This window comes from Saimiri boliviensis, chromosome 5, assembly GCF_048565385.1.
Source record: "Saimiri boliviensis isolate mSaiBol1 chromosome 5, mSaiBol1.pri, whole genome shotgun sequence".
Lineage (NCBI taxonomy): Eukaryota > Metazoa > Chordata > Mammalia > Primates > Cebidae > Saimiri > Saimiri boliviensis.
Window position 1 is genome coordinate 127,680,681 of NC_133453.1, and position 12,459 is coordinate 127,693,139.

Here is a 12,459-nt window from a genome sequence, read left to right on the forward strand (position 1 = left end):
CCCCACTCTGGAAAGTGGTCCTTAGTGGGTCTGCTAGTGGCTCTATGTTCTTATCATTATAATGAGTGACTTAAAAAATGAGGTACAATGATCAAATCCAAAGTTGACATGAAGTTGGCAGGTAGTAAATACTGTGACACAGTCAAGATAACTGGGCAAGGACTCCGATTTTTATTTATTTATTTCTTTTTTTGAGACAGTCTTGTTCTGTGGCCAAACTGGAGTGCAGCGGCGTGATCTTGGCTCACTGCAACTACCAACTCCCTAGTTCAAGTGATACAAATAAAAAATTAGCTGGGCATGATGGCCAGCATCTGTATTCCCAGCTACTTGGGAGGCTGAGGAAGAATCGCTTGAACCTAGGAGTCGGAGGTTGCAGTCAGCCAAGATCTCGCCACTGCACTCCAGCCTGGGCAACAAAGCGAGACTCTGTTTCAGGGGGAAAAAAAAAAAAAAAAGTTTTAAAAAAGTATACAGTGATGTATGTGTAAAAATAAAAGGTAGATTCAAGATATCTCATATACTCCATAAATATATACCCATACCTACGAAATACCCATAAAATTAGGACCACCTGAGGTCAGGAGTTCAAGACTAGACTGATCAACATGGTGAAACCCCGTCTTTACTAAAAAATACAAAAAATTAGCCAGGTGTGGTGGCGGGCACCTGTAATCCCAGCTACTCTGGAGGCTGAGGAAGTAAAATCGCTTGAACTCGGGAGGTGGAGGTTGCAGTGAGCTGAGATCGTGCCATTGCACTACAGCTTGGACAACAAGAACAAAACTCCATCTCAAAAAAAAAAAATAAAATAAAATAAATAAATAAATAAATAATTAAAAATTCAATAAATAAAAGGAAGAACTATAGTAATCATAGCTGCAATTAAAACTTAATTTATCTAGGCACAGTGGCTCACGCCTGTAATCCCAGCACTCTGGGGGGCTGAAGTGGTGGATCATCTGAGGTCAGGAGTTTGAGACCAACCTGGTCAACATGGTGAAATCCCATCTCTACTAAACATACAAAAAATTAGCCAGGCGTGGAGGCGGGCACCTGTAATCCCAGCTACTTGGAAGGCTGAGGCAGGAGAATCACTTGAACTCAGGGGACAGAGGTTGCAGTGAGCCAAGATCGCGCCATTGCACTCCAGCCTGGGCAACACGAGTGAAACTCCATCTCAAACAAAACAAAACAAAACCTCTCAGCTAGTACTGTCAAACAAAAAGAGGTATTTTTAAAATGTGAGGTTACTACCAAAGATGTTTTTAAAAATCAAGAGCAAAAATAAAAAAGATTAACAGATTAGAAGAAAAAAATACAAAAAAAAAAAAAAAAAAAAAACTATTCAATGACAAGCAGGTAAAAGATCAGCAATAATCAAGCTAATTACACGGAAATTTCATGGGTAAAAAAATACCAGAACCACATCTTTAGAAAAGTGGATTTTAAAAGTACAGAAGGACATTTTCCTGAAATTACTTCCCCAGATAATATGGGGAAACCTAGATCATGGTTTTGAGATGATTATTTTCCTAACAAAATTTCCCATTTTGACCCCGTGCAATTCTGTCCATTTATAGAAAGATTTCTTGTTTTAACAATCTATGTAGAAAAAACTAAGTTTAAAAAAAAGACGAAGGAAATTCATTTTGCTAAATAAAAAAGATCTGAAATCAACTTCTACCGATTCTCGGAGAGTTAAAACAACAGTCAGCAAAGTCTGAAGTCTTCTCAGAAGATCTCTAAATATCCAGACAGGAAGCAAAAGGCCTCAGGAACACAGAAGTTCTTCTCATTTCTTTCCAATGGAAAGTGTTGATTGAGAAAGTAAAAGAAAAACACAGTGAACAGCGGACTGCATTGATAGACCTTAGACACTAGAAATTGGTTATCAATATAAAAGAGACCCTCAAAAGCAAAGAGAAAACAGGCCTCAGAGGAGATTCTCCAGTCTAAGCAAGAGAACTTCAAATCAATTCGAGGAAAAAAAAAAAAAAAAAAAATCCCGATTGACTCTAAATGTTAACTTCTTTTAGGGCAGCGGATGTGATAGTCAGTTGGTTTCAGGGGCAAAGTATTAAGAAAGTTGACCGGTGACAATGGAACAGAGACTGCATACCAACCCACATACACACAGTTGCCACACAGAGGGTAAATAAATGGGGCTTCACAGAGGGCAGTGAGGCCTAGTACAATGACATTTGTACCTGGGTAAGGCAAGTCAAAATGATCCTTTGTTCCAGAGAGAGAAGGTGACAAAGGACCCTGAGGGTTAAAATATACGTATCTCTTCCTGGAAAGTGGCAGAACTGAGTCTGATGGCCAGGTGGTGAGTGCTAGGATAAAAATATAAGGATAGGATGACAAATGATATTTTGAGGTATTATCCTAGGGTGGCCTGGTCACATGCAGTGTCCAGGTGGTGATTTCCCAATAGAAATGAGAAAATGAACACAGAGGGGTGACTCAACAGGGGTGACTCAACACTCTGCTAGGAATTCAGTCTGATAAACACCAACAGCTGATTCTGGCTTCACGTGTTGTGCTGAAAATTCATCTTTTCAGAAAACAAAGGACAAATGCCATTCCAAATAATAATGCAGAAGGGATGGCAATCTGGGGAGAAAACAGGTGTTCCCATTATTTTGGGAGGAAATACATGTTCTCATTATCTTGAGAGAAAGGGTAGGCATAGACCTAAGCAGGCCCTGGACTTCAGAAAGGATCATTTTGGCCGGGTGTGGTGACTCATGCCAGTAATACCAGCACTTGGAGAGGCCGGGCGGGTGGATCACTTGAGGCCAGGAGTTTGAGACCAGCCTGGCCAACACAGCAAAATCGCATCTCTACTAAAAATACAAAACCATTTAGCTGGGCGTGGGGGCACATGCCTGTTATCCCAGCTACTTGGGACGCTGAGGCAGGAGAATTGCTTGAACCTGGAAGGAGGAGGCTGCAGTGAGCTGGGACAATGGGCGGGAGGGGTGCGGGGGGGAACATTTCAAATACATAGAGGGACAGGAAAAAAAAAGACAACTAACACACATGATAGGTTCTAGGATAACATACCCTAAAATAAAATTCCTTTGCAGAGTAACCAGAGAATCTAAAGGAAATCAATCATGAATGATCTCAATGACAGAAAAAGGAAGAAAGTCCCTCCCCAACCCCTATTTTAAGAGGCTATGCACAGTAGAAGGAAGAGGATACTCAAAATCAGAACAAGCAGAGTGTACCAAAGTAAAAGAGCTAAAAACAGTGCAAAGGGCTTTTTCCAATACAGGTGGAATATCTCTTTTCCAAAATGAGTGGGACCAGACGTGTTTCAGATTTTTGAATTTTTTCAGATTTTGGCATATTTGTATTACATACTGTTTGAGTATCTCAAATTAAAAAATCCAAAATACTCCAATGAGCATTTCTTTTTCTTTCTTTTTTTGAGACAAGAGTTTTGCTTATTGCCCAGGCTGGAGTGCGGTGGCAATCTGGGCTCACTGCAACCTCTGCCTCCCAGGTTCAGACAATTCTCCTGCCTCAGCCTCCTGAGTAGCTAAGATTATAGGCATCCGCCGCCATGCCCAGCTAATGTTTTGTATTTTTAGTAGAGATGGGGTTTCACCGTGTTGGCGAGGCTGGTCTTGAACTCCTGGCCTCAAGTGATCCACCCGCCTCGGCCTCCCAAAGTGCTGGGATTACAAGTGTGAGTTACCGCGCCCAGCCATCCAATGAGCATTTCTTTTGAGCATCATTTTGATGATCAAAAAGTTTCCAATTTTAGTAGATCACTTGGGATCTTGGATTTTCAGATTTGGGATACTCAACATATACTTTCAAAATAAGGAGACATGTCTACAACTTATAGAAACTAATTTCATATTATAGTGGATAGCAAGAAAATAGGGGTTCACAATAACTATGTTATCTATCATTCTCTTCAGTAAAGCGAATAGTGAACAACTATAGCAAGTGGAACAAGGTGAAGTGAGAGAACACTGAGGTTCAGGATAGCTCAGAAGTTGATGTGATGACTAAGTACCTGGCCTTCTTAAATGGTCCTGGTTCAAGTCTCCAGGACCAGAATATCTCATGATGTTAAGTGAATCTGCCCTTTTGAGAAATTAGGAATAGTAAGGTAGATAGCAGACTGTTTGAGCATAAACGGTCATAAAAGGTAAACAATGACTAAACCTTTTCAGGAGTTAAACACTGGGATCCGTAAATTGCAGACTTGAAAGCCATATGTTAATTTTGTACAGAATTTTAAAGAAACATCATAGACATTTGTACATGTTTACACAAGCATGAAGTAAATCTCTGGAGACAACATGGACTTTCTAACACAAAATTATATTAACCTAAGCTTTTTTTTTTTTTTCTAACATGATTGGTAAGCTGATAATCGGGGGACTGCTAGAGACGTAAAAGACCTTTAACTTCATCCAAACATTTGATTTTCTACCTGTTGAGTTTTATTTCTCATCAGATAAGAAATGGACAATGAAAAAAATGAATAAGAAATCAATGTGTTAAAATGGTGGTGGTGTGACTGTTCTTGCCTTTAAAATTTTTCTCCTGTTTACTGTTGTAATACTAATTGTGTTATATAACTTAAGAAAAAAATTAGGTGTACAGACTCAGTACTCATATATAAATACAGGAGTTCATACAACTACATAATTTCTACAGTCTAGTCAATTAACAAAAAATGTGGATTCTGCTTTTTGGGGAACAAAGTGGGAAAACATAACTTTTTTTTTTTTTTTTTTTTTTTTTTTGAGACGGAGTTTCGCTCTTGTTACCCAGGCTGGAGTGCAATGGCGCGATCTCGGCTCACCGCAACCTCCGCCTCCTGGGCTCAGGCAATTCTCCTGCCTCAGCCTCCTGAGTAGCTGGGATTACAGGCACACGCCACCATGCCCAGCTAATTTTTTGCACCTTTAGTAGAGACAGGGTTTCACCATGTTGACCAGGATGGTCTCGATCTCTCGACCTCGTGATCCACCCGCCTCGGCCTCCCAAAGTGCTGGGATTACAGGCTTGAGCCACCGCGCCCGGCCAACTTTTTTTATTTTAGAAAGAAATGGTATTGATCTTGACTTCTCACATGAATTAATGAGAAGATGTAATTGCTAAACTGCATTAAAAGAAGAATGCTGTATTTCATGTAGGAGGTAATAGTGTAAACATAGACATGTTCTCTACTGGCTGGAGGGTATGTGAGGTGCTGTGTTCTAGTATGGTTGCCTTAAGAGGGATGCTGACCAAATAAAGTATGTCCAAAAGACAGCAACTGGAATGGTGAAAGGATACAGAAATCACAACAGAAAAACAGGTGAAGGATTTGCAGTTTTTCTCTTGGATATAAAACTAGAAAACTAATGATTTCCTTCAAATACATAAAAGTGTTATGGTATGGAAGAGAGATGACTGGTGGTACAGATAACTGGAAACTAGCAGGTGACATATTTTGCTCAACGTGGGAAAAAACATCAACTCACGAAGCTGGCTGTGAGCTGCCCATCGACAGAAGTATTCAAACAGAGGTGGTATAAGCATCTGTTGGGGCAGGAGAGGCTGGAGAAAAGCTCTTAGGTCTTCTTTTAAGGATTTGAGAGATTAAGATTTCTTGACTTTAACTCTTATTTCCGCCTTCTTAAATTAAGAAAGTTCTCAATGAAAATGAAATATACCATCTGAGAATAGTCTAGATTGGTGTTTCCCAAAGGAATCTACAAATTCCATGGCTGTTAACAGGCACGCTGTATTCGAATAAGGTTGAGAAGCACTGTATATGACAGGCCGTATTTGGAGATTTGATTCGCAGTGCACACTGGCCTTAATCCAGCTATTTTTCAAATGCTGCTACTGATGCTCAGTCTCACAGAAACCTTAACATGATACAAGCCTAAATTTCTTCTGAAAAAAGAAAAAAAAAGCTTAGATTTCTTTCAGGAATTGATTAGCAAAAGAACCTTCCTTAAAAGAATGTAATTAACCACATACTGACTCAAAGGGCCTCAGGGTTAGAGGAAACATAGTAATTTGGCTGACTCTCTCATCCAGGGCTCAATCCTCCTTTATATTTTCTTCACTACTGAAACCGTTCCTTGATCTCGAGAGAATAAGACAACTACTGTGTGCCAGGTGCTGTTCTAGGCACTGTATTTAAAAAACTGTGTTATCTTAATCTTCCCAATCTGTATGAATTATTATCCTCTTTACTGTAAGTAGAGAAAGTAAGTCTCAGTGAACTAACATTAGCCAAAAGTCCAAAGAGCTACTAAGTGCCAGTGCTTCGTGTCTCCTGAGATCTTCAAGTCTGCTTCTCCCAAATAAGAAAAATCAGAAATAGGATTTGATATAATGGTTAGCAGTGAATAAAGCCCCAAATAATTTTCTTTTTCAGAAAGAACCCAGAATTCACAAAAGCCCTTTTGTGTTATAAGAATGCTGCCTTATTCTTTGATCATTTTCAGAACAACTTTGGTTACGCAGACTGATACGCTTATTTGCTTGATACGCAATACTGCAAAGGTTGGATGGTAACACATATGAGCAGTTTAAGCTTCAGTTAGCAGACATTTCATCACAGAAAGGATTCTGTTAGTTGCAAAAGAAAAGATCTTTGGTAGTCATGTTTTTCCCCCTCTCAAGATTTTAATATTTCAGATATCTGGCTTTCAAAGATCTTAGTTTCTTAGTAAATCTGAAGATGGTACAGCTTCTGCAAAACATACTAAAAATGTTTAAGATTTTGGATTTGCCGGGTGTGGTGGCTGATGCCTCTAATTCTAGCACTTTGGGAGGCTAAAGTGGGTGGACTGCTTGAGCTCAGGAGTTCGAGACCAGCCTGGGCAACATGGTGAAAACAACATCCATCTCTACAAAAAATACAGAAAAATTTAGCTGCATATGGTGGCATGTGCCTGCAGTCAATAACTACTTGAGAGGCTGAGGTGAGAGGATCACATGAGCCTGGTAGATGGAGGTTGCAATGAGCTGAGACTGCACCACCGCACCGCAGCTGGGGTGACAGAATGAGACCTGTCTCCAAAAAAAAAAAAAAAAAAAAAAGATTTGGGGTCTAGGAGACTTCACTGTTATTCAAGGCATTTCTCACTATCTTTACCTTTTCTTCCTTACCGAGAACATCACCGGTGGCCATGATCTCACATGTGTACATAGCTGCCATCAGTCGCTGAGGTTTCACTTGCAGTGCATAGCGACATGCTTCTTTCATGGTGGCAATCAGCTGTCCTGAGAAAGGTCCATAGCAGTCAGTGAGTGGAGAGTCTCCTTTCTGGGATGTCCTCTTCTCCAGGGCCTCAGAGCAGCCATCTTGTAGCTCTTGGTTTTCATTTCCACCAGAACGGGTTCCATTTTCCTCCTGTCCCTCTTTGGCCAGATCACTTGCTCCTTGTTCCTCAAATTTACTTAGGTCCCATTTTTCCAGAACAAAACAGACACCCATGAGAGGCTCCTCACACATGGGGCCAGACAGGGTTGCTAGTTGGAAGCCACTCACAATGCTATTGCCCAAATCTCGGTATCTACTGGCTTCTTTTGAAGCTTTGTCAGCTGGACCTGTCCATACTGAGTTCTGAAAATCTTCACTTTTATTGACTAGTATGTTGGGCCCACATTTTCTTGGGCCAAATGACCAGATTTGGTCAACAATATTCCTCCATCTTCTCCCTGTTAGGTGTTGCTCCAGTTTTCCTTTGAATTCCAAAATTTTCTCTTGGGTCTTTCGATGAATCGTCTGAGTATTTTCGCCCTCATTCAGAGAGGATGCCAACTGCTCCATAGAACGAATCAAATCACTATTTTCTTCCAGAATCTGAGTGACTTCTTCTGGAAGGGGCATGGCTCGAACACTGAGCATGGCAAGTTTATTGGGAGTTGTCATGGTGATTAGCCCGTCAGAGTCAACTTGGATTCCTTCAGGGATTTTACTTTGATCTTCTTTCATTTGGTGTATGACTGCAACTTTTTGCTGTTTGCCTATTTCTTCATTGACCATGTCAACCTTTGGGGGTTTTGTGATTGTTTCTCTGAATGGAATAATGGGTTCAGATACACTGATATGAATCTTTGCAAACCTACAGACGAATTCAAGATAAATAACAGAAGGTCAAAATCAAAATAGCGTCAAAGCTCCCATGTAGAAATATCACACAGTGGAGATTCTGCAAAAACATAGGAACACAAAAATTATCTACTGTAAAAGACCTGCAATTTACATTATATCACAATTCAAAAACGGCTTTCTTTCAGATTGAAAAGACTACTTCTAATGGGAATATACCTCTGCTGTGGGTAGCAGCTACTCTTCTGGACACCATAGGTCTTCAGCCCCAGTCTGGCACCAAGTTCAGAAAGGCTCTTTTCTCATACAATATCAAGTCTGATATTGTTGTATATTGCATATTCACAATCTTGTATAGTCACAGGATATACGACAAAGATGGACCTGACATTGTATGTTTTTAAAACTACTTTGATATTCAAACCTGAGAAAGACAGTATACATACACAAAACTGTATTCAATCTTACCTAAGAATTCAGATATAAAATCTGAAACAAAATAATAAAAACTATGGATAGGCATGTGTGTGCATTAAAAAAAACAACTTATCATGTATGAGGCACTGTGTTAAGTGTTTTACATGTAGTATTTCTTTAGCAGGCACTAGTACTACCCTAATTTTGTAGAGAAAACCAGATAAGAAAGATTAAGTAACTTCTCCAAACAGCCTTTAAGTGGAGAAGCTAGGATTCAGATTTAGTTCTGACCAGAATCCACACTCTCGGTCATTAAGCTATACTGCAAAATAGAGTTAAATAGTACATTAAAGGAACAGTCTACCATAACACTGGGAAGTTTTTATCATAGGTTACATGAAAATTAATTTGAATTAGGAGATCTGCTAAAATAATACCACATTAAAAAAAGGTCAAATAATCTATGTAGCCACCTTTAATTATGCTAAACTGCCATTCAATAAGATTCAATATCTATTCTTGATTTTAAGAAAAAAGACACTTAGAAATCTTAGGATCTGTAAAATTATCCTTACATAGAGAAAAATATGCTCACATTCTTAGAACACTCAAGAAAATCAACTGCAAAGGTACTGAAACTATAAGAGAGAACACATCGATGTTCTTGTTCCTAAAACATAAAGTCAAAAGAGCTATAGAGCCACTTGAGTCCTCCTAATTCCTGAGGCTCCCAAGGATTCTCCTGTAGTAATCATTTATATGATTAATTAAAACCACTCCAAGCTGTGGAAGGAAGTGTGTGCCGGCTGCCACACTTAGAAAGCACCTCAGGACACAAGGTTCTCTAAGTCCTAGCAATGTAGAGCCTGTGATTACATTACAATAGTGTGGTAGGCTCAGGCTACATCACGGCAATTTCCTGTGGCTTCCTGCTCTGATGATTACTACCTAGAGATCTGGATGCTAAGAATTCTGACAGTTTTTCTGGCCTGGTGACAACAGATAGTCTCCTTGTCTCCCATTCCTGGACAAAATCCGTTCTTGAAAATGTGCACAAAAGTTGTAAAAGAAGATTATATACTACTACTAAAAGGAAGGCTCTGTCTTAAAAAAAAAAAAATCTGTTAACATTATATACATTCTTAATGTAAGTATAATTGTGAAATGTAATGGTCAAACAGAACAGTGCACAAAACAAAAATCTACTGAACTATGATCACTTACCTCAAAGTGAATACCCGTGTAAACTACATGGTATACTCAAGAAACAGAACATTCCTAGCCCTCAGAGGGCTATCCTGATTTTTATTGTAACATCTTTTTTTTTTTTTTTTTTTAAATCACCTAAACATGTAACGGCTATATTCCACAGTTCAGTTTGGACTGTCTTTTTTTCTTTTCTTTTCTTCTTTTTAAAAACAGGGCCTTGGTATGTCACCCAGGCTGGAGTACTATGGTGTGATTATCACTCACTGCATCCTCAAACTCCTGTGCTTGAGCAATCCTCTTGCCTCAGCCTCCCGAGTAGCTGGTATTACAGGCATGCACCACCTGCTCAACTAATGTATTTTAATTTTTTGAGAGACACGGTCTTGCTATGTTCCCCAGTCTGGTACACTATGTTTCGAACTTCATATAAATACAAACAAACACTTTTTGGGGCAAACGGCTTCTTTTGCTTAACATTATACTGTGAGATTCACCCATATTTTATATAACTATAGTTTTGTTCACTGAGATCATTCTACAGAATTCCACTGTATGAATACACTATCATTTATTTATATATCCATTTAAATGTTTGAGTTGTTTCCAACTTTCGGCTATTAAAATTTTGTCACCATGAGGCCAGGTGCAGTGGCTCATGCCTATAATCAATCCTAGCACTCTGGGAGGCTGAGGTGGGCGGATCACTTGAGGTCAGGAGTTCGAGACCAGCCTGGCCAAGATGGTGAAACACTGTCTCTACTAAAAATACAAAATACAAAAATTAGCTGGGCGTGGTAGCACATGCCTGTAGTGCCAGCTGCGCAGAAGGCTGAAGCAGGAGGATTTCTTGAGCCCAGGAAGTACAGGTTGTAAGCTGAGAGTGCACCACTGCACTCCTGCCCAGCTGACAGAGCAAAACTCGATCTCAAAAAGAAAAAAATTAGGTTGCGATGAGTATTATTGATGCACATTTGCCTAGCTTTGTGTTGCGTTGTACAGAGTACAAATGGGGGATTTGCTGAGCCACAGGAAGTGCCTATCTCCCATCTCAGATCATACCAAATCATATTCCAAAATAGTTCTATCAACTGATATCCCCACTAGTTGCGTAGGCAAATTCTTGATGTTCTACATCTTTGCCACCACTTGATAGTATCACTTAAAAAGTGTTTAACCACTTTAGTGGGTATGCAGAAGTATCACACTTTGATTTTAATTTGCATTCCATCAATTAGTAGTAAGTTGGATAGTTTTTCATGTTTATTGGCCTTGGAAAGCCTCTATTATAAAGTACCTTTATCAAGTCTTTGTACATTTTTTCTATTGGATTGCTGCTCTTCTCATTTATGTGTAGGAATTCTTTCTATATTGGGATATTAAGTTTCTTGTCTGTTACATGATACAAAGGTCTTCCCTAACCATGTGGTCTGCCTTACTGTCTTAATAGTGTCTTTTTTTTTTTTTTTTTTTTTTTTTTTTTTTTTTTTTTGAGACGGAGTTTCGCTTTTGTTACCCAGGCTGGAGTGCAATGGCACGATCTCGGCTCACCGCAACCTCCACCTCCTGGGTTCAGGCAATTCTCCTGCCTCAACCTCCTGAGTAGCTGAGATTACAGGCACACGCCACCACGCCCAGCTAATTTTTTGTATTTTAAGTAGAGACGGGGTTTCACCGTGTTGACCAGGATGGTCTCGATCTCCTGACCTCGTGATCCACCCGCCTCAGCCTCCCAAAGTGCTGGGATTACAGGCTTGAGCCACCGCGCCCGGCTTCTTTAATAGTGTCTTTTGATGATCAAGCGTTTCCTTTGTCATTAGTATTCTTAATATACTGTTAAGAAGCTTTTCCCTACCCTGAGGTCTTGAAGATATTCTCTTATTCTATCTTCTAGACACTTTATGGTTTTGCCTTTTACATTTTAACCTACAATCGACTTGAAATAAATTTCTGAGTACATTATGAGGTAGGGGTCTAGTTTCTGGCATCTGGTAGAAGCTTCTACAAAATCCCACATAAAAGCAGTGGCAGTTATTCTTATTCTTTTTCTTTTTTTGAGACGGAGTCTTGCTCTGTTGCCAGGCTGGACAGTGGCGTGATCCTGGCTCACTGCAATCTCCACTTCCAGGGTTCAGGTGATTCTCCTGCCTTAGCCTCTCAAGTAGCTGGGATTACAGGCACACGGCATGACACCCAGACAAGTTGTTATTTTTAGTAGAGACAGTATTTTTATTTTCACCATCTTGGCCAGGCTGGTCTTGAACTCCTGATCTCGTGATCCATCTGCCTCGGCTTCCCAAAGTGCTGGTATTACAGGCATGAGCCACTGTGCCTGGCTAGCAGCAGTTACTCTTATTCTATTATTAGTAGTAGGTATTGTTGTACAGTTACTACTACCACCAATTTTACTGTGGTATAAATATTAAGATAAATAGTGTTTAACACAGTGACTGTTGTATAACATTTAATTATATCAATCATTTAAAATTATTTGTTATGATTATTATTAAAGTCCCAGAAATTTTAAAAACAAAAGTAAGGAAGGCCATTGCAGGGCAATTTATAATTTTTCCCACTAGTAGGCACAGAAATGTATATTGAGAGTGAACATCTTTTATCTGTCTTTAAGATTAGTGAAATTTTTAAAAAATGATAAACTATGCAATGTTGGCAAAAGTTTGAGAAAAGAGGCACTTTCAAATATTTATTGCTATTATAATGTAAATTAGAACAGCCTTTCTTAA

General features: G+C 39.4%; 1 protein-coding gene across 2 annotated transcripts in view; it reads right to left on the bottom strand.

The window, feature by feature from the left end:
• EFL1 (elongation factor like GTPase 1) overlaps nt 1–12,459 on the bottom strand; it is a 117,275-nt gene that overhangs the window by 14,966 nt on the left and 89,850 nt on the right. The window contains exon 18 of one of the 2 annotated variants that reach the window (XR_746387.3): nt 7,133–8,105. Coding sequence is in view for 1 of the 2 variants with exons in the window: in XM_003921674.4 (XP_003921723.1) it covers nt 7,147–8,105 (959 nt within the window). In the remaining variant the exon portion in view is untranslated. The remainder of the gene's footprint in view (nt 1–7,132; nt 8,106–12,459) is intronic. The other variant, XM_003921674.4, reaches the window with a different exon arrangement.